This window comes from Arachis hypogaea, chromosome 6 (genome assembly GCF_003086295.3).
Source record: "Arachis hypogaea cultivar Tifrunner chromosome 6, arahy.Tifrunner.gnm2.J5K5, whole genome shotgun sequence".
Classification (NCBI taxonomy): domain Eukaryota; kingdom Viridiplantae; phylum Streptophyta; class Magnoliopsida; order Fabales; family Fabaceae; genus Arachis; species Arachis hypogaea.
In genome coordinates this window covers 13,795,011-13,821,235 of record NC_092041.1, presented here as the reverse complement: position 1 = coordinate 13,821,235, position 26,225 = coordinate 13,795,011, and the positions used below count along the sequence as shown (strand labels likewise).

General features: G+C 32.9%; 2 protein-coding genes across 4 annotated transcripts; both read left to right on the top strand.

The window, feature by feature from the left end:
• The first annotated feature begins 3,164 nt into the window (after positions 1 to 3,164).
• On the top strand, positions 3,165 to 6,995 carry LOC112696165 (uncharacterized). 2 transcript variants are annotated; one of them, XM_025748786.3, is made up of 4 exons: positions 3,165 to 4,051; positions 5,629 to 5,839; positions 6,263 to 6,359; positions 6,481 to 6,995. In XM_025748786.3, exons 1-4 carry the CDS (start codon positions 3,321 to 3,323, stop codon positions 6,768 to 6,770), a joined length of 1,329 nt encoding a protein of 442 aa, XP_025604571.1. In that variant the 5' UTR covers positions 3,165 to 3,320; the 3' UTR covers positions 6,771 to 6,995. The 2 variants fall into 2 exon arrangements, with proteins under 2 accessions (XP_025604571.1, XP_025604570.1); XM_025748785.3 differs by having other exon boundaries at positions 6,263 to 6,392.
• A 283-nt stretch (positions 6,996 to 7,278) lies between these two features.
• Positions 7,279 to 9,819, top strand: LOC112696163 (probable indole-3-acetic acid-amido synthetase GH3.6). 2 transcript variants are annotated; one of them, XM_025748783.3, is made up of 3 exons: positions 7,279 to 7,763; positions 7,863 to 7,970; positions 8,375 to 9,819. In XM_025748783.3, exons 1-3 carry the CDS (start codon positions 7,483 to 7,485, stop codon positions 9,717 to 9,719), a joined length of 1,734 nt encoding a protein of 577 aa, XP_025604568.1. In that variant the 5' UTR covers positions 7,279 to 7,482; the 3' UTR covers positions 9,720 to 9,819. The 2 variants fall into 2 exon arrangements, with proteins under 2 accessions (XP_025604568.1, XP_025604569.1); XM_025748784.2 differs by having other exon boundaries at positions 7,466 to 7,763; positions 7,868 to 7,970.
• Positions 9,820 to 26,225: the final 16,406 nt, after the last annotated feature.

Below are 26,225 nucleotides of genomic sequence, written 5' to 3'. Positions count from 1 at the left end.
TTTTCCCCCTTAAATTCTGTCACTATCATAAGAATATGCAGAATTATTATCTCCCATAACTTGTTATTATTAATAATGGTGTAATGAAACTATATGAAAGGAACATCCAACGACCTGAGTAATTAAAATATGATATCCCAGTATGTGACAATCAAGAAGGAATAAAAAGCTTGTCAATAAGTATATATCTTTCTGGGCTGTTAACACCAAATTTATGCAATTGGCATCTATTTGATACATCAAATCCAAGTAGCCCCACGTATTGATCTACAGCAATAAACATACACTTCTCATTTAGTGTCTCTTTATTTATGGATCATCATTAACTATTCGTGGATAATAGGGACATTATTTCCTTTAAATTAATTAATTAATTACCAATTTCCAATTATATGTTATTCAGGCTGACATACATACTCATCAGCCTGTTGGGCTCTGATTCATTGCTCCTTTTTTTTCCACAATTGTTTCTACATAAAGTGACAATTACATTATCAAAATAAATATATTAATAAATAGGTGAAAATATACGTGATGATTCATGTTACATTTTACGTATGACCTGTTCTTGTTATAATAATACTGGCTAGTGGTATTATTTTCACTCGTTTAATTTTAAGGTTTTCGATACATCACCTACAAGTCAAACAATTGAGTATGACAATAACATGGTTGAATGAAACAATTTCATATAATTCTTGGATTAAGTCTCATTATTATTAGATTATTGTATTATACTTTTCAATAATATTGCCAATTGTCACGTTCTAGACGTGAAATTGTGAATGTTTATACTGTACTAATAGGTATATCATCATATTCATATATACGGCTCTGTATGCCAATAAAATCATATCAATCAGTACATAAAATGATTAAAAAGGGGGATTAAATATTATATTGCCAAAATAAAAAACAATAAGAGGCATATCTTATCTTATTATATTGTGCATATCTAATAATATGTATTTTAATATATTGAGAGAAAACTAGTAATTATTTTAATAATTATGTAGGTGTGTATTAAAATTAGGTATCAAAATCAATCATCACTATATATACACATTAAAATAAGTTAAAGTATATATATATATATATATATATATATATATATATATATATATATATATATATATATTATTTTTGTATTCAAATATGGCAATTATTTAAATGAAAATAGCAAAAATATCTTTTTATAAAGATGTTTTGTTAAAAAATATGACTCATTTATTTAGCAACATTTTAAATAAAAATAACATTTTTATAACATATCAAAATCTAACCATACAATCCTTTATCCAAAGATTAAAAGAAAATATTTTTATATAAAAATAATTATAAAATTTTCATAATAGTATCTAGCTACCTTCTAATATATGGTAATTGATTTTAACATGTATATAATATTTTTGTTATTCTAATTAATAGTGATCTAAACTCATCAGTCATCAATGAACTTCAACTAATTGATGAATGAGGTAAATCTTAACATTCAACTCGCATATAGATATTATCTACATCTACATATGAAAATAATATTGTAATAACATGGAGAGTAATGTAACCTTTCAATGTTAATTATTGAAATAATAATCATAAATTTATGATTGCATTGGCATTATATTTATACATAGGTAGTGCAGATCAGCAGATGGTTTTGTGTTTTGAGAAGATGTAGAATTTGGATGAGGGTTCCTAGGCCACCCACATTACAATTTACAAGTCACGTTGAATGGGAATTTTCATTTCATTTCATGTCATGGGAGATGGGTACGCCGGGTTTCAAGTGACGTGGCGTTCCAAACAAGAATCTCACTGGTCAATACTCAATCAAGAGCAGATCAGAGTTGTTGCCCGATTTATTTTGTTATAATAATCGTACTAACTACTGCTATTTGCTTCGCTTCATTCACTATTCTATTATCTTAATAAAAAAAACACTTAATTATAACATTTTTAGTATTAATAAAATTAAAACGAGTTATAATTCAAACAATATAGTTTCTTCCTTCTCACTTTCGAATCTTACTTTTAACTTAAAAAAAAACTAGAAGTAATGAAAACAAAAAAAAGAGTATTGGTGCTGAAGTTAAAATGCACTATGAGGAGTTGAATAAGAGCATAAATAATGTCCTTGTAAGTTGTTACCTGAGTTGAAGGGTAAAGGACAGGAGAGCATCCAATAAACAACCATCTTTTCTTTATTTCTTTCTGGATCGGAGCAGTTGGGGTCCGATAGTGGCAACCGCAATAATATGCCATGCCAAATTTATGTTCTTTCATTTTCCTTTTGTTTCTCTTCTTAATAGTGGAATCTCCCAATTGACCCTACCAAATGCTATGGACTAAAGGGGCAATGTCAATCCCCTTCACCAACTTTTTACTATTACTTAATAATACAGCCTAAATTAATATCAAATTCACAAACAAAAAGTATTCAATCAATAATTAAATATCAAATAAATTTAGTTAGAGACTAAAATAATCTGTTTAAATGAATCATGTTTCTAAGATAATTACTCATCTAAAAACCCTTTTATATGAAAATAATAATTAATATATTAATATATATTATGTTAGATAATTTAAACAAATATATTAAATTATCTAAAATATATTTTTTTAAATATTAGATGTACATCAAAATATCAATATAAATAGATATGTATTTTAATTTATTTTTAATATATATTTTATATTAATATATTTGTTTAAATTATTTGTATAGAGTGCCACGTGTCAAAAGCTCATTTTCCAGGAAAGACACCCACCCTTCATGAGTCGACCGGAGCCTAAAGACACAACACAACTAGATAGCACCATATCTATATTCTAATCTAATCTAAACTATGACACATATAATATTATAATCCATTATTATTTTCAATTGTGTAGGTATATTTTAAAATTAACTATTAAAATATTAAATATATATTAAAAATAAATTATAATATTTATAAAAAATGTTAGAGAATTATTATTAAAATTTATTGATTTTGATTATTATTTAGATATTAATATTTAAAAATGTAAGATAAAATATATTATTAACTTATTAAATTAAAAAAAATAAAATTAATAACTAATTGATAATAAAAAATAATAAATTATAATCGTCTTTAATATTTCTTATATTTATATATAAATATATAACGATTGACTTTAGATTTTTAGTAAATAATTTTAATGTAGAAATAAATTTTGTATTATTTTTCCTTCCATAATTGTACTACTTATCCGATGATGAGAAAAAAAGCCAACATAGAGAAACTTGAAAAGCAGAGGAAGTGGATGTTATTCTCCAAGCAAGCAATCAAAACATGATCAAGCTCCTCTGCCGTCTCTGTTCGCACCTCCGGTGGCCAAAACGGCGCCGTTTCCGCAAATCGAACCGAAACAAAAGCACCCTAACCACCAGCACTTGTTCATCAGCATTGGTTCACCCAAACAAGAAACCGCAGAAACCAATCCGCGTAGCAACCTTCAACGCCGCACTCTTCTCCATGGCACCAGCGGTCCCCACCAACAACGACGAAGAACAAAACGCGCGCTGTGATCTCAAACCCAAAAGCATTCTCAAGCACTCTCCTCTTCACCCAATAACTTCGGTTGTTCCACCACCGGAACGTCAATCGAAGCTGAGAGTTTCCATCAACCTACCAGATAACGAGATTTCGCTTCTGAGAAGCAGACAATCGAGCTTCTCGGAGCACGAGAGAGAAGGAGGAGGGTCTTCTTGGCGATGGAGAAGCGTGGTGATGAGACAGTGCAACAGCTTCTCCGGCGTGGAAGGGAATGATGTGTACGGAATAAAGAGCCGGAAGACGGTGCTGGAGGTTCTGAGGGAGTTGGACGCTGACGTTTTGGCTTTGCAGGATGTGAAGGCGGACGAACAAAACGACATGAAGCCATTGTCGGATTTGGCCAAAGCTTTGGGCATGAACTACGTCTTTGCTGATAGCTGGGCTCCTGAATACGGCAACGCCGTTTTGTCCAGGTGGCCCATCAAACGATCCAACGTTCAGAAACTCTTCGACCACACCGATTTCAGGTTAGTTCACAAAATCTTACAGCATAATATTTTTAAAAAATGTTAAATTAGCTAATAATAAATTTATGTATAAATAAATATATAAATTAATTTATTTTTAATATATATTTTATATTAATAATTAATTTTAATGATTAATTTTGACGTGCGTATATTATAATTAAATATTTTTAATGTAAAAACAAAAAATTAAATAGAATAATGCATATATTTATATATGTACATAATAATTATTTTTTAACGATTTAAATATAAGACAAAAATAAAAAAAAATTGTTGGATCACTTAAAATTTCTCATATATATATATATTTGTTGTGCGCCTTTTTACGGTTTCTTAGCTTGAGTGTACTTCGTTGAAGCTTCTTCATGGCCCTGTGCCATATCTAAGCATAGCGGAGAAGGAGAAAAAAAGTTAGGGTCACTTATCTTTTCCCATAAAAGTATCCAATCATAAAATCTATAAAAAGAAAATAATAATAAAAGGCAGCTAGAAGTAGATTATGATTAATTTGTTTTTCTAATTGTCGTAGTAATGTAATGGTTTTCGAATGATCTAACTCGGGAAAGTGTTAACGTGTTCCCAATGATAGCTGTATGCAGCGAGGCAGGGATGGATCCCACACCTAACCCTCTAAACTTGTTTCTTTTCCACGCCTTTTAGATATTTTAATTTTGTTTTCCGCTATTCTCAACATTCTTGTGAACACATTTATAGGTACAGTAATTTATTACCAACACTTTTTAGACCGATTCAGTGCTTATTTTATTTTTTCTCCTCCGTACCACAATTTTGGGTTGGTTCTGGCTAATGAGTGCTGTCTGATTCCTTCACATTATTGTAACCACTTCTCAATTAATAAACTGCCATCCTGATTGTTGTTAAAAGATAGTTTGCTAATAAGACAGCCTCAAGAATTAATAATTATCCTATGGCATTAAAAAAATTGATCCTATTTGATAAACTCACTCAAAGTGAGGATTAACTTATTAGTTACATGCTACTTTGAAGGCTAAATAATCATAAGTATAATTACAGAGTTAATTTTTTTGAAATAATTTTTGTATCTTAAATTCTAAATTCTGAATTTTATATTTAAACCGAAATTCTAATTATAAATCCTCCACTAAAAAATTTAAAGTTAAAAAAATAATTTCATAATTAAAACAATTAATTAATGTTAATTAATAAAATTGTTTTCCTATACTTATTCTCATTTTTCCACAAAGAATGCTGCCTCACTACAAGGAGCATAATTTAGTTTGGCAATGAAGGGTGCCATTTGAAGAAGTAGGTATAGATATCGACCTTGCCTAATCTTAAAGAAGAGTAAGAATATTACAAACTCTTCTTGCTACAATTGAAGCAAGAAACTTGTCTTACTTCACTCCAAAGCCAGCTTCTTGGCATTGAGCATTGACCATCTACTAAAGAATATGATCATGGGAATATTAGTGGAAATGATTAAACAAAATACAACAACAAAAGACTCTGAATTCTGGTGGGTTAGAAATAGATTAGATTAGAGAATATGATTGAGCAACAAGTGCGAATGTGACTAATTTTGTTGGCAACAGGAATGTTCTGAAGGCCACTATCGATGTACCTGAAGCTGGTGAAATGAACTTTTACTGCACCCATCTTGATCATCTTGATGAGAATTGGAGGATGAAGCAGATTAATGCAATAATCCAGTCTAATAATGATGAGCCTCACATCTTAGCTGGAGGGCTTAACTCACTTGATGAATCAGATTACTCACAAGAAAGATGGACTGATATTGTTAAGGTATATTTTTATACATAAGCTTTAAAGTTTTAACCATAGTCAAATGTAAATATGAGAAATTAAAATGGGGTTAATGTCCAAATTGGCCTCCTAATAAGTCACACGATAGTCAAATTAGTCACTAAAACATTCCATAAATCAATTTAGTTTACATCCAAAGGGATTATAATTGGAGATATCATTGTTTCTATTACAGAAGTTATAGAAAATGACCTATTTTAGAATGTGATTTGAAGATTGATTTACGTAATTGGAAGTAACTGAAAAGATTTACAGCGAAACCTAGAAATCGATCACTGATTCAATCCGAATAACTCCAGAGGACATACCTCAACAGAAAACTAAGAGTAATGATACAAACTTAAGTCAAGTTAGTCCTATGTATGAATTGATATTATTTTTTCCCTTTGTTTTGTTTTTCAGTACTATGAAGAGATTGGAAAACCAACACCAAAGGTTGAAGTGATGAAATATCTAAAGAGTAAGCACTACACGGATGCTAAGGACTATTCAGGAGAATGTGAGTCTGTAGTGATGATTGCCAAAGGACAAAGTAAAACAAGAATACCTTAAGCTTTTAATTATGTGACACACATTTCATCAATTTTGAAAACTCTTTAATCCTCAAAATTATAATGCAGGTGTGCAAGGGACATGTAAGTATGGAACAAGGGTAGATTACATATTATCATCATCAGATTCAACATATAAGTTCGTAGCAGGGTCCTATCTTGTGCTTTCTTCCAAAGGGACTTCAGATCATCACATAGTCAAAGTTGATGTGGTTAAAGAAAATAATAGCATTCTAAACAGTAGTCCTCTTCAAGAAGAAAACAATAATGTAACAAAGAAGCAGCAGAGAATGAAAACACAGCCAAGTCCATCAACTTGTATATGGAACAAAAACACATACGAGAGAGATATAGATTGAGTTTCTTATTTTTCTTTTTCTTCTTCTTTAATTTGCTTACATTAATCATTGCTGAATTTAACTATAGTTTCGAAGATGGGGCAGTTCAGTTAGTTTTAATTTGTTCATGCTTCCTAATCCTCTAATCATATGTGTTCTGTATAAATCTGTGTTTCCTAAAAGACAAAAGATTTACAAGATTATTGAGAGGCAAAATGTTATGTCTTACACATTTTTCTTTTGTTATTTCTTGTTGGAGTTGTATAGCTTTTGGATTTTGATTTGTGAACTCAAACAACCATTATTTATTTATTTCTTTTGTTAATAAGCGTCGCATTGCTTTCATAACATAATATACAAATGGGGAATAGTAGAAGGCTAATATTTTTAGTGTAAAAAGAAAAAAAGAAAGTTGATTAATGTTAATTCAAATATAAGGTAAAAACTAAAAACAAAAAATATATTGATTAGTAGAATAAAAATATCTAAAGAATCTTTTGATAGAACATAGGTTATAGTCAAAGAAGTCACAAAACTTGGTACTTGCATTACCATGGGTTGCTGCTGTTTTAGTTTTACTCAAAGAAGTCAACACCTTAGTAATTGGTGCTATTGATTTAGAGAAACTTGACATCAACTCCAACATTAATGAGTCAAAGTCAAAGACTATGGACCATGATCAAGGTACATATAAAGATATACATAGAACAGAGAGAACAACGACTCAAACAAGATGGCAGAGGAGGAATCCATCATAGAGAAGGTGGAAGAGTACACCAAGAACGCAGGGTTTCACCAGTTGGAAACTCTACGCTCAATCCTTCAACACAATTCAAAAGTGCAATATCTCCAACCATTTATCTCTCATCTTGATGTGAATACTTTCAGGACTATGGTGCCTCTGTCTTCCTATGATGACTATGTTGACTACATCAATCAAATGGCAGAACATGGAAAACAACATCATGATCCTCCTCTTCTCTCTGTTGATCCCCTCCTCTGCTTCTTCTACAGGTTCCAATACTGTTCTTTCTCTAGTTGGTAAAAACTAAAAACCTTCAGTGTTTGATGTTGGATTTGACCCTTTTGTTTTTCTTTTGTCCTTTTAATCAGCTCAGGAACAAGCTCCATGAAGCCTAAATTGATCCCTTATTTTGATTCAACCCTTTCCCAAGCTGCATCCTTTATTGCTCACAGAGGCAGCACTGCAGTTCTTCACAGGTAAACTAATCTAGTTTCCAGAATTCGATGAGACATGAAATTACTTATTACAAAATCTTAAAATGTTAGGAAAAATACATGAATTGTTATATACCTTGTTAGAATTCATGATAATATCTCAAGAATAAATTTGATACTCAGATATTATTGTTCTGATGCTTCTGTGTGAATGTACAATGAGGAGTACCTATCTATGAGATATAATGACTTTGATACCATGCTAGAATTCATGATAATAACTCAAGAATAAACTCGATATTCAGATACTATTCTTGGAAATTGGAATGGACAACAAGGAGTACCTATTTATAGAACAAGATACAATCTAATCGTAATAACAAAATTACATTAATGTCAAACTAAATAAACATAAAATCAATAATAGATATATCTAATGCATGCAGGTTCTTTCCTCCAAGGCCAGGGATTAACAAGATCCTTTGGTTTCTCTATGCTGACAATATCACAACTACTAAATGCGGCTTCAAGGTTATGGCTGCATCTTCTTACTCTTTGCAGAGTGGTAAGGCCGAACCTCAACAACTTGCTGTCTATTCAAGCCCTCCACAAGTGTTTCTTGGATCTATTGTTGAGCATCAAATGTATTGCCACCTTCTCTGCGGCCTAAGGAATCTCGAAGCAATCGATGCTATTCGAACCCCTTATGCTGTAGGATTGGTTAAGGCTTTTGGCCTTCTAGAGTCCAAATGGGAGCAGCTTTGTGATGATCTTGAATGTGGCTTCCCAAGTATTGAAGTTTCAGATGTGGCAATGAGGGAAGATGTGATTAAAGCACTTGGAGGGCCTCAACTGGAATTGTCAAACAGAATAAGGTTAATTTGTAGAGGTAATAATGATAATTGGGGTGGTATTGCTCATAGATTGTGGCGAAATATTCGTTATATAAGGTGTGTTTGCACTGGAAGCATGATGCAGTATTATCCAAAGCTGAAGTATTATGCAGGAGAGGTACCTATTGTTGGAGGAGATTACTTTGCTTCTGAGTGCTGTGTTGGCATAAATTTAGACATAATGCAACCTCCTGAGACGACACGATTCGTGATACTTCCAACGGCTGCATACTTTGAGTTTCTTCCATTTAACATGAACGAGGAGAGCAATGATGCTGCTGATGAAACAGTGGATCTTAGCAGTGTAGAGGTTGGGAAGATGTATGAAGTGGTTGTTACTACTTATAGAGGATTCTATCGCTATCAGTTAGGCGATGTAGTGAAAGTTGTTGGATTCTATAACAAATCTCCAGAAGTAGAATTTGTGATGAGAGCACCTAAAACTCATGCTGAGATTCTAACAGAGAAGGACTTGGTTTCAGCAATTGAAAACTTTCAACTTGCAGTAAGGGGTGCCATGATGAAAATAGAGATAGTTGAGTTTGCAAGTTTCTTGGACCAGGAATCACAGCCAAAGCAGTTGAAGGTGTTTGCAGAAGTTCAAGAGGAATCTGATTTCATGGAGGACAAACTAGAAGAGTCAACAATGATATTGAAAAGGTGTATTTCCTCACTTGAAAGTGGCTTTGGAGCTTTGTACAAGGTGGAGAAGGATAAGGGTCAAGTAGGGAACTTAGTGTTATTCATTCTAAGGCCTGGAGCATTTGATAAGTTATATGAAGTAGCCATTAGAAATGGAACACCAGCTAGTCAATATAAACCACCCAAGATTATAAGAAATCATGAAATTGTCACACTCTTGCAAAAATATAGTTTTGTGACATTGAATGATATTTAGCAGCATTGAATAATTTACTTTTCTGTAGTATAACTTATGATTGTAATCATGTTCATCTTTTTGCCTTTTGATGTTAAGAGAAACTAGATTAGCCACAGAATGCACAGAAAAATAAAATAAAATTATTTAAGATATATCAGAAACAATATCTTAATACTTCTGATATGATTATAACAACAAAAGTATTTTAAGGCCTTAGATAGGCCAATTTTTAGAAAGAATACAAATGATGAGAGCAAACTTGATTGTTTTCATGGATATTAGTTTGTTTCTCAAATCTTCTTAAACATAATGTTGATTACACTCTTGAAAATGTACATCAACTTGTCTCCCAAACAGTTTATCATTCGGTTACATTACACAATTTTATCAGTATGAAATGAAAACAAGTTCCTTTCAGATGGTGAATGAAGATATTAAAACTTTTTTTTATTACTCTTACATATCATCTAATATCACACAAACTAAACTTTTCCAAGAACCTAACAATTCCTCAGCAACATTGTTATTGGTTTCATCATTCATGTTAAATGGAAGAAACTCAAAGTAAGCAGTATTTGGAAACAACACATATGTTGTAGTCTCAGGGGGTTGCATTATGTCTAAGTTCAAACCAACACTACACTCAGAAGAAAAGTAATCTCCTCCTATAACAGGTACTTCTCCTGCATAATACTTTACCTTTGGATAATATTGCTTCATGATTCCAGTGCTAACACACTTTATATATCAAACGTTTCGCCACAATCTATGTGCAATTCCACTCCAATCATTACCATTATCTTCTCAAATTAGCCTTATTCTGTTTGACAATTCAATTAGTAACAAATCATCTATTTTATTAGGGAAAAAGACAAATAGGTCCCTGACTTTTTAAGTTTTTGACAAATACATCCCTGACAAAATTTAAATAAAAAAAGTCCCTGACTTTAACAAACGGAGGACAATTTAGTCCTTCCGTCTATTTTCCTCTCACACATCAAACGGATCTGGCTGACGTGGCTGTAACGGTGTCCAGGTGTCCGTTACGGTGCCACGCTGAAAGGGAAAAAAAGTTCGAAGAACAAATAGGTCCTTACAAATCAAAACGACATCGTTTTAGTAAGGTAACCCTAATGAGATAAACTGGGTTTTCTGAAGTAACATACGCAGCAGTTGTTCAGATTTGTTCATGGTGGTGTTGCTTAAATTGATGGCAAGTGATGGAAGCTCATCAATCAAGAGACAACGCGGAGGTGGTGGCAGACGACAGGAAGGCTCGATTGTAAATGCAGCTCTATGTTCAGTTCAAGCTGGGGATGAGAAAGATTGCATCGCTCCAAAATGCTTCTGCGGGATGTATGTGATATTTTACATGTCGAAGACAAATACCAACCCAAACAGACTATTCTTCGGATGCCCATTCTTCAAGGTAAGCTCACAATTTTTCATGTATATTGATGAAGTTGAGAGTTTTTTTTACCAACATATTTTCATACTATCTGAATTGATTTAGGTGAAATAACCATATTGTAAATTCTTTGTGTGGGTTGATGACCATATTGGAAGAATTGGGTGCATGGAGCCAACAAAAGAATTGGGTAACAATCAGAGCTTAAATGTTGAAGAACATTTTGGGAAGATAGAATTGGAGAACAGAATGACTGATCTAGAGCAAAGGATAATTTACCTAGAGAACAAGAAAAGCAGTAACTTCTGGGTCATAGTACTAAGCTTGATTGTTGTAGTTGTTGGTTTTTATTTATTTAGGGTATAAAAAATATGAAAAAAAATGTGGATTGTAATGAATTATATCTGTTAATTATTTTAGCTAATATAAATGAAAGAAAGAAGATTTTAATTATCCATATCTTGTTGGCTTGAAATAGATATAGAATGCGTGTAACATACATGTTTACTTGCAAGAGATGAACCTAAACCAGAAACAAGTCATATATAATTCATTCAATCAACAATAATTCATTCATTGAACATAAACCATAATATAGGAATATTGTCATACCACAACATAATAACATATAGGATAAGTAACTGTAGCAGGTATATCAGCCCTCGGATTCCAAAATACTAACTCATAAGCAACTAAATTGGCTAAAAGAAAGTTTGCCAATATGTATTACAACCAACTATTGCAGCAAAAAACTAATTTTTGTTTCCAAAATAAGTCAGGAACAAGTACGTCACTTTTTCTGGTTCTTGAAGCCTGGATTTGGTACAAACTTGAATGGTCCTATTGTGGCAGAACTTGTTGCTGCTAGTGTCTCCTTTGATACTCCTCCATTCAATGTTGTTGTCACACTTGTTGAAGTTGGTGGAGCAACTTGAGTCTGAGTTGTAGTTGCTAGTGTCTCCTTTGATACTCCTCCACTCAGCTTTCCATATTGCTCACTCTCGCTTCCGACAATTCTGTCTCTTGCCTCCTTTAGTGCCCTGTAAACCATTTTATCATTAGGATGTATCCCAAACTCATCTTTCAGAAAATCACTAGCCTCCTTCCTAGTCATTTGAAGATGGATAGCTAGTCTTTTTTCAATTTTGTTGCTCAGCCAGTGTTGGTCAGCAGCATTACTCCCCATGTCCCTTGCACATGTATGCTCAGATTTAAAAGTCTTAACCTGGAAGCACCTAAGAGAATTATTGTAGGATACATGTACAACCCATGGACATTCTTCTCCTTTGCAGTCCACCCGAACCCTTTCTTTATCATTTTTAATCCACTGAAGCTGCCTACCCTCAGATGTGAACAAGTCTTTCACCACTTCTTTAAAATCATCAAGAGTTGCAAACTTGGTACCTACTTCAAAGTGGCCTTCTCCAAATCCATACTCATCATTGAACTCAGGCCAGTGTTGCTTCTCAGGTTCTTCATCAGAGGAAACAGGGGTATGCAAATCCTCTGAATGGTATTCATAGTCATACTCTGAATCAATGCAGCTTGAGTGTTGGTCAGGCCCATTACTAGGCCCACCAGTTTTCAACGAAGGCCCAGCTCGTTGGTCTACACTGGGTCCAACACTTGGTTGTACATTGGATCTTTTTCCACCAATATTCGATCTATTTTTCCTTGGTGCATCCTGCTTCTTTAGTGGATCCTTCTTCTTCTTCTATTTCATTTTCCTCTTTGGTACATCCACTTTTTTTCCCTTGTAAGTCATACTTCTCTTCTTTTTGGTACGTTTCTCTTCTCCACTGCTATTCTCATAATCACTATCATTATACTCCGGAGGTGGAGGTTTGTAAGGTTCATCCTCCGTGCTCTCGTAGCCGTCATCAGAGGAGGATGTCATCAGATTATCACAGATGTCATCTAGTTCTATGGACTCAACATTCCCAGTTCCTGCATTCCCGCCTCCTGCTTCTTCTACATACTCAGGTTCATTGACAACATGATCAAAGTAAATATGGAACTCATCTTTTTCTTCATTCCTAATCAAATTGTCACACAATTCACGAATCCCATTATTCCCTGTTAAACGATGAAACCCAGATTCTATATCACTGGCTGTACTATCAAACCAGTATATTGCCTTGTAGCCAGGATATCCTAAACCCTCATACAACTTCACCAAATCACCAAAGTTGATAAAATCTATGTCCATCTCTGGAAATTTTTCTACTATCTCATTCACATAAACAACTCCCCCATAACCATTCCTCACAAACTTTCCTCCATGGTGAAAAACAGGAATTACATATCTATCAGTCATCTGTAATTTTCAAACAAAAACAAAATCAACCCACAATGCATAGAACCCTGAGAAACTTTCAAATGAAGACAAAATAACTTTTTTCAAATAGATTGAAACAGAAAGCAACCATAGCAGAATGCATTTGCATGCATCACACCATACACTAAATGGAACCCTAATGCGAATGTGATCATGAACGTTGTGGACTTGTTTACCTTGATTGATGATTGAACTTCTTCAGCATATGAACTAAGTCTCTCCTACTCCACCTTCTTCGATGACGCTTCAGTTTCGAGCCAGAGGGAAGGAAGCTCTGGCTTCATGAAGGGGTCAGGGCAGTATATGGTAATTTCTGTGTTGGCAAAGGGTTTTTATTAATAATGGGTTACCTTACTAAAACGACGTCGTTTTGATCTGTAAGGACCTATTTGTCCTTCGAACTTTTTTTTCCTTCCAGCGTGGCACCGTAATGGACACCTGGACACCGTTACAGCCACGTCAGCCAGTTCCGTTTGATGTGTGAGAGGAAAATAGACGGAAGGACTAAATTGTCCTCCGTTTGTTAAAGTTAGGGACTTTTTTGTATTTAAATTTTGTCAGGGATGTATTTGTCAAAAATTTAAAAAGTCAGAGACCTATTTGTCTTTTTCCCATTTTATTATACACCTTATTAATGAATCAAAAGAATTGATATAATGAGTTACAATTAATTTATTGATATAAATTATAATAAATTGTATGATATTTAAATATTTAATCAAATTAATTAGTTGATATAATTAATTTATCGTAATGAATTATATTTAATGAATTAAAAAATTAAATAAAAAAATATTCACAAAAATATGTCACGTCAAAATTTTATGATTGAGTGTAAAAACTCGATTATAATAAAATAGATAAAATAGATAGATAGATAGAATAGATAAATAATAAATTAAAAGAAAAAGAAAATAAAATAATAAAAAAAAGATGATTCTTATAATTTTTGTCATTTATGTATAGAAGACAAAAAATTTTTTTAACCAAATTAATTTTTATTTATTATATTCAATTTAAATAAATAAATTCTCTTATTTTAATTTAGTCTTTAATTTATATGATTTGATTTTGACTCAATACACATAATTTAATATTTTTTTCAACATAAATAATATGATTCTTGTGCAATGTAATAAGTAATACTAATATAATTAAAGGTAGATACTACTATAAAAATTTTATAATTATCTTCATATAAAAATATTTTTTTTTATTATTGGATAATATATTATATGGTTAGATTATGATATATTCTAAAAGTACTACTTTTATTTAAAATATAATTAAATAAATAAGTCACATCTTTACAAAATATCTTTATAAAAAGATATTTTTGTCTTTATTTAAATAGTTGTCATAATTAAATACTACCTTTTGTTTTCTTATTCATCGAGTCTGGTATATCGGTATATGATAAATAAACTTTATTAATTGTTTTAAAATATATTTTAAATAAATTGTGCACCAAACGGATAAAGAAAGAAAGAAAAGGTGCTAAAAGGAAAAATGTAATAGATGTTGCACTCGAGCAAGTTTAATATTATTAATTATTTTAGTATTATTAATTATTGTTGGTATTATATTGTTCATGTTCGAAGTGAATTTATGAACAGAAGATAATATTATTCAATTTCGTCGCGTGCAAAATCAAGTTAGGTAGATAGCCTACAAAACATTCTAATACTAAAGTTGATAATGTATCAGGTGGTCAAAGTTTTTTTTTTTTCCGTGTAGTTGTCTTTCCCTTTTAACTTCGCTATGTAGGACTACCATTTTTCCGGCATTTAGTATTTATTACAGCGTATTATTGCCAAAAATCAACGGTTACAGATTTTAATAGCATAACTATTGTGATAATCTTGTCATTATTTCCTGACATCGGTTATGGCCTAATTACTTTGTCAGTTACGTTTTTTTTTGTCCAGAACATATATATTAGTTAAAAATATTTTGTCTATTTTGGTCGCAAATCTATTATTTTAATATCTAATAAATTAATCAAATAAATCAACTAGTACAAATATTTACTATAATTGATTTGGTTTAATTAATTAAAAAAATAAATTAAAAAATCTTTAATATAATTGCTAAACAATCTCAAAAATATATTACATCAATTAGATTATTAGGTGTAAAATTCGATTTTAATATAATGTATAACAAATAAACGTATATTACAAAGAAAATGTTAAGATTATTTTTAGTAGAGAATTTATTTTCGTAAATCCCATCTTTATTTATGACCCATCTGTTATAAAATATAACTCTAAATTAATTTTTGCATCATAAATAATAAATAGGAACTTAAAGTATCTCTCTTTTCTATTAAAAAGAACTAATTTTATTTTATATTGTAGTTCTACTTAATTAATTAATTAATTACTAATAAGTAATAGCTCAAATGGCGTAGTTTTCCCATACTTAATTAAAGGGTTACGGGTTCGAGTCTCCTATCTTTGATAAAAAAAAATTTAATTAATTAAAATTAATGTAATTACTATCTTCTTTATAATAACATTACTTAAATTTATAAATTTAAAAATAATTCAGTATTAAAAAATATTAATATTAAATTCAACAGCTAATTTTCAACGACTAATTTTGCAATGGTTAGTTTTATAATGTGGTTAGTATTTAAAATTTTATAAATAAAAATAAAAAAACCTAACCAAAAATTATTTGAAGTAGTCTAAGTTTGAAGAAGAGAAAAATAATCTTTAATTCAAATATTACTAATTATTAAGATATTAAAGTGACTTTTTAACTTGATAATTACCTATTTTTTAATTTTTAGCATGTTTATAATTACGTGTATTAATAAATTCAAAGATTTAGGGTTAGAATAAGATAGAATTTGAAATTTTTTGGTATATAGGATCTATTATATTAATTGATGTTAAGATTAATTTATTAGAATTATTATTGTTATGTTTGTGGTATTAGATACTCAAAGGAACCACTCTTCTTCCTTGCTAAAACTTGTGGAGTAGAAATCCCTTTCTTGGATTTTAGTTTGTAAACAAACTTTGTAACTATAGTTAAATTTTAGTATTGTATCATTTTTATAATTATTGAAAATAATTATAAAAATTAATTATTTAGTTATTTATTAACTTATTTGTCAACATGATGTTATATTAAATACTTTACACAGTAAAAAATTCCACGTGAGATATAGTGTTTTGTGTTGAACTAAATTTTGTCATTTGGAAAATTAAATTACAATGTATATATTATCTTGCGTATACACTTTGAATGTAAATTTAGTATTAAATTTGGATAAAGTTATTATATGAATTATTACTATTGAATTGATGATGCACTTATTGATTTGTTTGACAATTTTTAGCTTGTTCACAATTTGTATGTCAAAATATTTTGGAAGGTTCTATGACAGAAACTGCAGCTAGCGGCAGTAAGCACTAGACTTAGTGCACCTTGTCAGTATATAATTGTATTTTCAGGACTATATGAGATGAAATGGTTCTTGTCTGTTTCATGTCCACAAAACTAGTGGAATATGTCTGTTTCAGAACTCACACGAAGGAAAACAACCTAAGTGTGATTTTTGTCTGTTATCTTGACTTTTCTGGATTAGATAACCTTCCGCGTATATTGTTATAAATAAAGAAGTTTGAATGCTTGATATTTATAATTAATTATCATTGTGTTTTAGTATAATTTTATCACTATTATTAAGGTGGATTTATGTTAACTAAGAATTTATTAATTATACAGCTGTCTCTTGTGGGGCTACAGATGCTCTGCTTACACACTGAGTTACAAAACTCACTCTGTTGTTCTTTCATTTCTTTCAGATATGGGCTTTGATCCTAATCCAACTTCATCAGTTCTGCTCTAGTTTTGTTTGTGTTGGTGAACCCTTTACTATTTAAGGACTTGATGTTTTGTGTAAATAGCTTTAAAACTCTTTAGACTTGTTAAATTGCTCCATGTGACACAACAGGATCTGACTTTAGTGACTTAAGTATGTTATTTCGTAAATATTTTAGTAGATGAAACTAATAGACCGTGCTTGCTGTAAATATTAAAGTAGAATTTTATGTAAATATGCTGATTATGTTTTAAATATGATGTTGAGAATGTGTTGTCTTTTAGTATAATTGAAAATTCTATTTGTTCTGTTTTATGTAATATCAATTTCTGAGGCTTGCTTGGAAAAATTTTCCTAAGCGCCAGTCACGGCCAGATTGGGTCATGACAAATTGGTACCAAAGCTCAAGATTTCCTATGTAATAGGAGCAATTCTCCTATAGTAAGATCATGATTGTGTAAATGAAAGCCGGCCCATTTTCAGAAGTTGTGATGTTACTAAGGATTTATAGGAATGTTCGTAAAATAAGGTCTTTAAAGTGTGTTTTCATTGTTTTTTGTGTTTGAACCTACCTATATTTGATATAATCATTTATTCTTAGGTGGAAGATACCACCTAAACGTCGTATTCCTACTACACGGGCAGGAGCGCGTAATGCTCCTAACGTCGTATCCTTTCTTTCCAGTAGGCATAGTTTTTCCCGTTGAAGAAAGGTGGCCGGTTGTTTGAATGGCCTTCAATGAGGGTGTAGGCAACTGTGGTTGTGCCCAAGTTGTTCGCCATTGAATCTTTGCTCCAAGCGGTTAAGCTTGATTCTTGAGACCTTAGCTCTTGATACCAATTGAAGGTTGTGGTAGGCTTAGAGAAGGGGGGTTGAATCTATGCCTTCCTTTTAATTACTGAAGTTACCCTTTTTAATCAAACTTTGGATTCTGATTCTGTTTGAACTCAGCAGCGGAAATTTATGAGACAATTTATTTTTGTCTCATGAATATCATAAAACAAAACACAGCAGATAAGAGAAAAGCTAACACCAGCATGTATCCTGGGTCGGTTGCCTTGTGCTATGCAACCTATGTCCAGTCTCCTCCACAACTATGGAGGAATTTCCACTATAGTTAAAAGTATTACATACACCAATTTCACACTCAAGTTCTACCCTAACTTGACATTGGCTATGCTAATACCTAACTCTTCACTCTTAGTGCTAACCCAACTAAGAAAGGGATACTTAACAGGTACAAGATACAAGACACTTAATCAACCTAAAGAAATCTGAAATAAACTCTAGGCTTTTCTCTCAAGTGTTTCACTCAGCCTTTTTCCACTCATGGCTTTTACTTGAGCTCTCACAATATGCCTTTTCTCACAAGAAATTACAGAAAGATAAACATTGAAAAGTACATCACAATCTGTAAAACATGAAGGAGATTGACTGGATCAACAGCCTCTTTGCTATGTGAAAAACCAGCTTCGCAAGCCTCAGATACAGTTCTTCAGTATTGGAGGAATGTTTCTTTGAAAGAAAACATTGTCCAGGTAGAGGAACTTCTCAGAGAACTCTTCACAGAACACAACTCACCAAACTCTGGTTTTCTCTCCTTGGTTCTGAATGAGCAACAAGACTTCTTTTATCTCCTTGCATGTTACTGGGTTCTTCTTCCAAGGTCAACACCTTGAGCCTTGAGCTTCACCAACCCACAGATTCACTTTTTCACATTAAACCTTAGAGTAGAAACTTTGCTTCTGACTTCTTCATCTTGACCGAAAGCCATAAAGCAGCAACCACATGAGTCTTCCAATGGTCAACTTGATCTGAGCCCTTGAAAACCAACTTAGTCCCCAAGACATGTTTGAGACCGTGGATACACAGCAGATTAGGGCAGAAAATAACTTTCCCTTGTATGCCATTTTCGGACTTGCAGAGTGTTGGGAAGAAGAGAAGAAGATATGAAGCACGCAAACGGAAATGGATTACTTTTACCTAAAACCGGATTTGGCTTGAACTTGTTGATTTGACCTCAGCCTTTCTTACCTAACCTTCTCTTTCTTTCCTCTTCTTTGAATAGCTTAGGAGCTAAGCACTTTCTCTTGCTTCTGTGATTTGACATGGTCAGAGAAAAAAGAACGTTGAGTTTGTGAAAGCAAGTGAGAGGGAAAAAGCTTGCTGAACTCAATTCGGGCTTGGATATGGATATGGTTTGCTTGGCCCGTTTCGATTTCTTTGGCTTTGTTTCTCTTGGGCTTCTGTTTTTGCTTTCAGCCCACCAGCTTGGTTATTTTATTTTCCATTCCATTTGGGCTGTAATTCAGATTTTGGCCTGCAACAATTTTAATAAATAATTAGTAATATGCAATTATAATTTATCAACACTAATTATTTATTTTGTCCCAAAATAATGTTTGTCATCACTAATTGATTTAGTTAATTTCTTAACTCAACAATCTCCCCCTTGATGACAAACATATTTAAGCAACAAAACCAAAAGGATTTAAAGTTTTAGTAAGGTTAGAGAAACTATGATACGTGCTTCAAATGTTCGAGATATGAAGAGTTCAAGTATTATTTAGAAGATATTAGTTTATATTTTTAGAATATTTTAATTTAATGTATTTTGATTTTGTTTATTTAGTTACTAAATTGGGCCTAATGTTTATGGGCTTTAGGGTTTTTCTTTGTTTTAACCTAATAAGAGGTTATAAATACCTCCTTAGCTATTGTAGTCGCAGCATAGAATTTTTAGAGGTTTTAAACCCCTTTTTGGTTTCGTGATGAAACCATGGTGTGGACAATTGAGGTTGAGGAGTCCCTCTCTTGTTGCATCGGGGAATTGAGTATAAGGTTGAGGAGTCCCTTCGATTTAATTCCCAAACTATGGTGTTGATAAGTTAGGTTGAGGAGTCCCTTTCTTGTTGCGTCAAGAAATTGGGTAGAAAGTAGAGTGATTCTCTTTGTACTCAATTTCAATCTATCCTTTTTATTTCTATTTTCAATTATAATGTATCTTTTTATTCAGTTTGAATTCTAGTCTTTATGTTTATCTTTTATTTCCTTATCATTTGGTATCAGAGCTCAGGTATTAGATTAATTCTTATTGATCTATATCTGTTCTTCTTTTATCATAAAAAAAGAGTCCAGTATCTGTCGCGTCTTTCTTTAAGTTCTTGTGTTCTTATTTTTCGTTTGTATTTTATATTATTGTTGATTTTATTGTTTAAAAAAAACAAAAAAAACATACAGTGCAAAAAAAAAACCAAAATATATACAAAAAAAGAAATTATCTTCTTTGTAATTATTGTCCTTTTTATATACTATTCTTTTCACCTACTAGATTCGAGGACGAATTTTGAAGAGGAGGAGAATGATACGTGCTTCAAATGTTCGAGATATAAAGAGTTCAAGTATTATTTAGAAGATATTAGTTTACATTTTTAGAATATTTTAATTTAATGTATTTTGATTTTGTTTATTTAATTACTAGACTGGGCCTTATGTTTATGGGCTTTAGGGTTTTCTTTGTTTTAACCTAATAAGAGGTTATAAATACCTCCTTAGCTATTATAGTCGCAATATAGAATTTTTAGAGGTTTCAAAACCCCTTTTTGGTTTCGTGATGAAACTATAGTGTGGACAATTGAGGTTGAGGAGTCCCTCTCTTGTTGCATCGGGGAATTGAGTAGAAGGTTGAGGAGTCCCTTCGATTCAATTACCAAACCATAGCGTTGATAAGTTAGGTTGAGGAGTCCCTTTCTTGTTGCGTCAAGAAATTGGGTAGAAAGTAGAGTGATTCTCTTTGTACTCAATTTCAACCTATCCTTTTTGTTTTTATTTCAATTTCAATTTATATTTCTTATTCAGTTTGAATCCTTATCTTTTTGTTTATCCTTTATTTCTTTATCATTTGGTATCAAAGCTCAGGTATTAGATTAATTCTTATTAATCTATATCTGTTCTTCTTTTATCATTAAAAAAAGAGTCCAGTATTTGTGCGTCTTTCTTTAAGTTCTTGTGTTCTTATTTTTCGTTTGTATTTTATATTATTGTTAATTTTATTGTTTAAAAAAAAACAAAAAAGCATACAGTGCAAAAAAAAAAGAAAGAAAAATATATACAAGAAAGAAAAGAAAAAAAAATCAAAAAATATCTTCTTTGTAATTATTGTCCTTTTCATATACTATTTTTTTCACCTACCAGATTCGAGGACAAATCTTTTTTGAAGAGGAGGAGAATGATATGTGCTTCAAATGTTCGAGATATGAAGAGTTCAAGTATTATTTAGAAGATATTAGTTTATATTTTTAGAATATTTTAATTTAATGTATTTTGATTTTGTTTATTTAGTTACTAGATTGGGCCTAATGTTTATGGGCTTTAGGGTTTTTCTTTGTTTTAACCTAATAAGAGGTTATAAATACCTCCTTAGATATTGTAGTCGCAACATAGAATTTTTAGAGGTTTTAAACCCCTTTTTGGTTTCGTGATGAAACCATGGTGTGGACAATTGAGGTTGAGGAGTCCCTCCCTTGTTGCTCCAAGCGGTTAAGCTTGATTCTTGAGACCTTAGCTCTTGATACCAATTGAAGGTTGTGGTAGGCTTAGAGAAGGGGGGTTGAATCTATGCCTTCCTTTTAATTACTGAAGTTACCCTTTTTAATCAAACTTTGGATTCTGATTTTGTTTGAACTCAGCAGCGGAAATTTATGAGACAATTTATTTTTGTCTCATGAATATCATAAAACAAAACACAGCAGAGAAGAGAAAAGCTAACACCAGCATGTATCCTGGTTTGGTTGCCTTGTGCTATGCAACCTACGTCCAATCTCCTCCACAACTATGGAGGAATTTCCACTATAGTTAAAAGTATCACATACACCAATTTCACACTCAAGTTCTAACCTAACTTGACATTGGCTCTGCTAATACCTAACTCTTCACTTTTATTGCTAACCCAACTAAGAAAGGGATACCTAACAGGTACAAGAGACAAGACACTTAATCAACCTAAAGAAATCTGAAATAAACTCTAGGCTTTTCTCTCAAGTGTTTCACTAAGCCTTTTTTCACTCATGGCTTTTACTTGAGCTCTCACAATATGCCTTTTCTCACAAGAAGTTACAGAAAGATAAACATTGAAAAGTACATCACAATCTGTAAAACATGAAGGAGATTGACTGGATCAACAGCCTCTTTGCTATGTGAAAAACCAGCTTCGCAAGCCTCAGATACAGTTCTTCAGTATTGGAGGAATGTTTCTTTGAAAGAAAACATTGTCCAGGTAGAGGAACTTCTCAGAGAACTCTTCACAGAACACAACTCACCAAACTCTGGTTTTCTCTCCTTGGTTCTGAATGAGCAACAAGACTTCTTTTATCTCCTTGCATGTTACTGGGTTCTTCTTCCAAGGTCAACACCTTGAGCCTTGAGCTTCACCAACCCACAGATTCACTTTTTCACATTAAACCTTAGAGTAGAAACTTTGCTTCTGACTTCTTCATCTTGACCGAAAGCCATAAAGCAGCAACCACATGAGTCTTCCAATGGTCAACTTGATCTGAGCCCTTGAAAACCAACTTGGTCCCCAAGACATGTTTGAGACCGTGGATACACAGCAGATTAGGGCAGAAAACAACTTTCCTTTGTATGCCATTTTCGGACTTGCAGAGTGTTGGAAAGAAGAGAATAAGATATGAAGCACGCAAACGGAAATGGATTACTTTTACCTAAAACTGGATCTGGCTTAAACTTGTTGATTTGACCTCAGCCTTTCTTGCCTAATGGTGCACGAAATTGCAATCACACTTTTGCAACTCTGCACAACTAACCAGCAAGTGCACTGGGTCGTCCAAGTAATACCTTGCGTGAGCAAGGGTCGATCCCACGGAGATTGTCGGCCTGAAGCAAGCTATGGTTATCTTGTAAATCTTAGTCAGGATATCAGAAATTATCAGGATTGATTGTGAAAAAACAAAAGAACATGAAATGATTACTTGTTTTGCAGTAATGGAGAAGAGGTTGAGGTTTTGGAGATGCTCCATCTTCTGAATCTCTGCTTTCCTACTGTCTTCTTCATCAAACACGCAAGACTCCTTCCATGGCAAGCTGTATGTAGGGTTTCACCGTTGTCAATGGCTACCTCCCATCCTCTCAGTGAAAATGTTCCTATGCTCTGTCACAGCATGGCTAATCATCTGTCGGTTCTCGATCAGGCCAGAATAGAATCCAGTGATTCTTTTGCGTCTGTCACTAACGCCCCGCCTTCAGGAGTTTGAAGCTCGTCACAGTCATTTAATCATTGAATCCTACTCAGAATACCACAGACAAGGTTTAGACCTTCCGGATTCTCTTGAATGCCGCCATCAGTTCTAGCTTATACCACGAAGATTCTGATTAAAGAATCCAAGAGATAACTACTTAATCTAAGGTAGAACGGAGGTGATTGTCAGGCACGCGTTCATAGTTGAGAATGATGATGATTGTCACGGATCATCACATTCATCCGGGTTAAGAACAAGTATTATCTTAGAATGGAAGCAAGCATGATTGAATGAGAAACAGTAGTAATTGCATTAATCCATCAAGACACAGCAGAGCTCCTCACCCCCAACCATGGGGTTTAGAGACTCATGCCGTGGAAAATACACAAAGAAAACGTGTAAAGTGTCATGAGGTACTGATACAATGTCAAAAGATCCTATTAATAGTAAACTAGTAGCCTAGGGTATACAGAGATGAGTAAATGACTTAAAAATCCACTTCTGGGTCCACTTGGTGTGTGTTTGGGCTGAGCAATGAAGCATTTTCGTGTAGAGACATTTTCTGGAGTTAAACGCCAGCTTTCATGCCAGTTTGGGCGTTTAACTCCAAGTTTTATGCCAGTTCCAGCGTTAAACGCTGGAATTTCTGAGGCTGATTTGCCACGCCGGTTTGGGCCATCAAATCTTGGGAAAAGTATGGACTATCATATATTGCTGGAAAGCCCAGGATGTCTACTTTCCAACACCGTTGAGAGCGTGCCAATTGGGCTTCTGTAGCTCCAGAAAATCTACTTCGAGTGCAGGGAGGTCAGAATCCAACAGCATCTGCAGTCCTTTTCAGTCTCTGAATCAGATTTTTGCTCAGAACCCTCAATTTCAGCCAGAAAATACCTGAAATCACAGAAAAACACACAAACTCATAGTAAAGTCCAGAAAAGTGAATTTTAACTAAAAACTAATAAAAATATACTAAAAACTAACTAAAATATACTAAAAACATACTAAAAACAATGCCAAAAAGCGTATAAATTATCCGCTCATCACCTAACCTTCTCTTTCTTTTCTCTTCTTTGAATAGCTTAGGAGCTAAGCACTTTCTCTTGCTTCTGTGATTTGACATGGTCAGAGAAAAAAGAACGTTGAGTTTGTGAAAGCAAGTGAGAGGGAAAAAGCTTGCTGAACTCAATTCGGGCTTGGATATGGATATGGTTTGCTTGGCCCGTTTTGATTTCTTTGGCTTTGTTTCTCTTGGGCTTCTGTTTTTGCTTTCAGCCCACCAGCTTGGTTATTTTATTTTCCATTCCATTTGGGCTGTAATTCAGATTTTGGCCTGCAACAATTTTAATAAATAATTAGTAATATGCAATTATAATTTATCAACACTAATTATTTATTTTGCCCCAAAATAATGTTTGTCATCACTAATTGATTTAGTTAATTTCTTAACTCAATAATCTCCCCCTTGATGACAAACATATTTAAGCAACAAAATCAAAATGATTTAAAGTTTTAGTAAGGTTAGAGAAACTCCCTTTGAATGATGTTACTTGCAATTGTGTTGCTCCCCCTTTCCTTTTCAAGAGTAGCTCCCCCTGGATTTAGGCTTCTTCCTTTTGTTCCTGTTTACACCATAAAGAGCTACACACACATTCATCTTGACTAAGGGATTTTAAACAAACAACACCACAGCAATCAGCCCAACATATTATATCAGCAGCAAAATTGAGCATAAATTAAGCATCAAGTTATCTACTTATCTACTATTACTCCCCCTTTTGTCATCAAGGGCGAATAACAGGCAATATCAACAAAAACAGCACCTTAAACTCTGCAAGAAAGAGTTAGTGCACAGTCCAAAATATGAAGTAAACTAAACTTAAGTGCAGTAGTATATAGTGTATTACAGTCATCCAACAACAAAAAAAAAAACAGTTCAGCAGTAACGAAGTAAACAGAATTCATGAGACAAAATGACAGCAGCAGCTTTATGTAGCAATCCTAGGCATCAGACTCATTCCCTTTCGAGTTAGCTTCTTCTTCAACATCAGTGGTTGGATCTTCATCTTGTTGAAGGTTATCAATGTATGTCATGAAAACCGCCACTCTATCCCTTGATTTCCTTAGGAAATTTTCATGTTTGCTTGCTAACTTCCGTTGCTCCTTGCTCATAGCAATCATATGGTTGGATTGGGAGACAAACTCCTAAACAACATCCTTGACAATATTCAGCAGAATGGATTTCTTGCCAGTAGAGACGGAAGTACCCTCGGTGGAAGGAGGAGGAGAGTCCTCTGGATTGTACTCGTCATCATCATCATCCAAAACCACTCTTTCAGATCGAGTGGGTCATTTTTGCTGTTTCACTGCACCACCTCCCTTTAGATATGAATGTCTATTTTTATATTTCTCATTGGTCAAGTCAACATCAAAATACTCAAAAATACAAGTTAGAAACATGTCATAAGGAAGTGCTTCGTCTTTTTCACTCTTAACAGAGTCAAACATGTATCTAACCATCAAATATGCAAATGAAAGTTCAGTTTTGGTGAGAAGGGCATATAAAACAAGAGTGTCAGTGTATGAAACCCTTTGATATGAACCACTTTGAGGAAGTATGATGTGGTTGACCATTCGGTGCAACTAAGCACGTTCATATCCTAGGACTTTGTGAGTGGGTGTAATGCC

Excerpts from the sequence above, each read along its gene's own strand:
- LOC112696165 (XM_025748785.3), top strand. The coding sequence starts at position 3,321 with ATGATCAAGCTCCTCTGCCGTCTCTGTTCGCACCTCCGGTGGCCAAAA. Across the intron at positions 4,052-5,628 it reads TTCGACCACACCGATTTCAG|GAATGTTCTGAAGGCCACTA; the intron begins GTTAGTTCACAA and ends TGTTGGCAACAG. Across the intron at positions 5,840-6,262 it reads GATGGACTGATATTGTTAAG|TACTATGAAGAGATTGGAAA; the intron begins GTATATTTTTAT and ends TTTGTTTTTCAG.
- LOC112696163 (XM_025748783.3), top strand. The coding sequence starts at position 7,483 with ATGGCAGAGGAGGAATCCATCATAGAGAAGGTGGAAGAGTACACCAAG. Across the intron at positions 7,764-7,862 it reads CTCCTCTGCTTCTTCTACAG|CTCAGGAACAAGCTCCATGA; the intron begins GTTCCAATACTG and ends CCTTTTAATCAG. Across the intron at positions 7,971-8,374 it reads AGCACTGCAGTTCTTCACAG|GTTCTTTCCTCCAAGGCCAG; the intron begins GTAAACTAATCT and ends TAATGCATGCAG.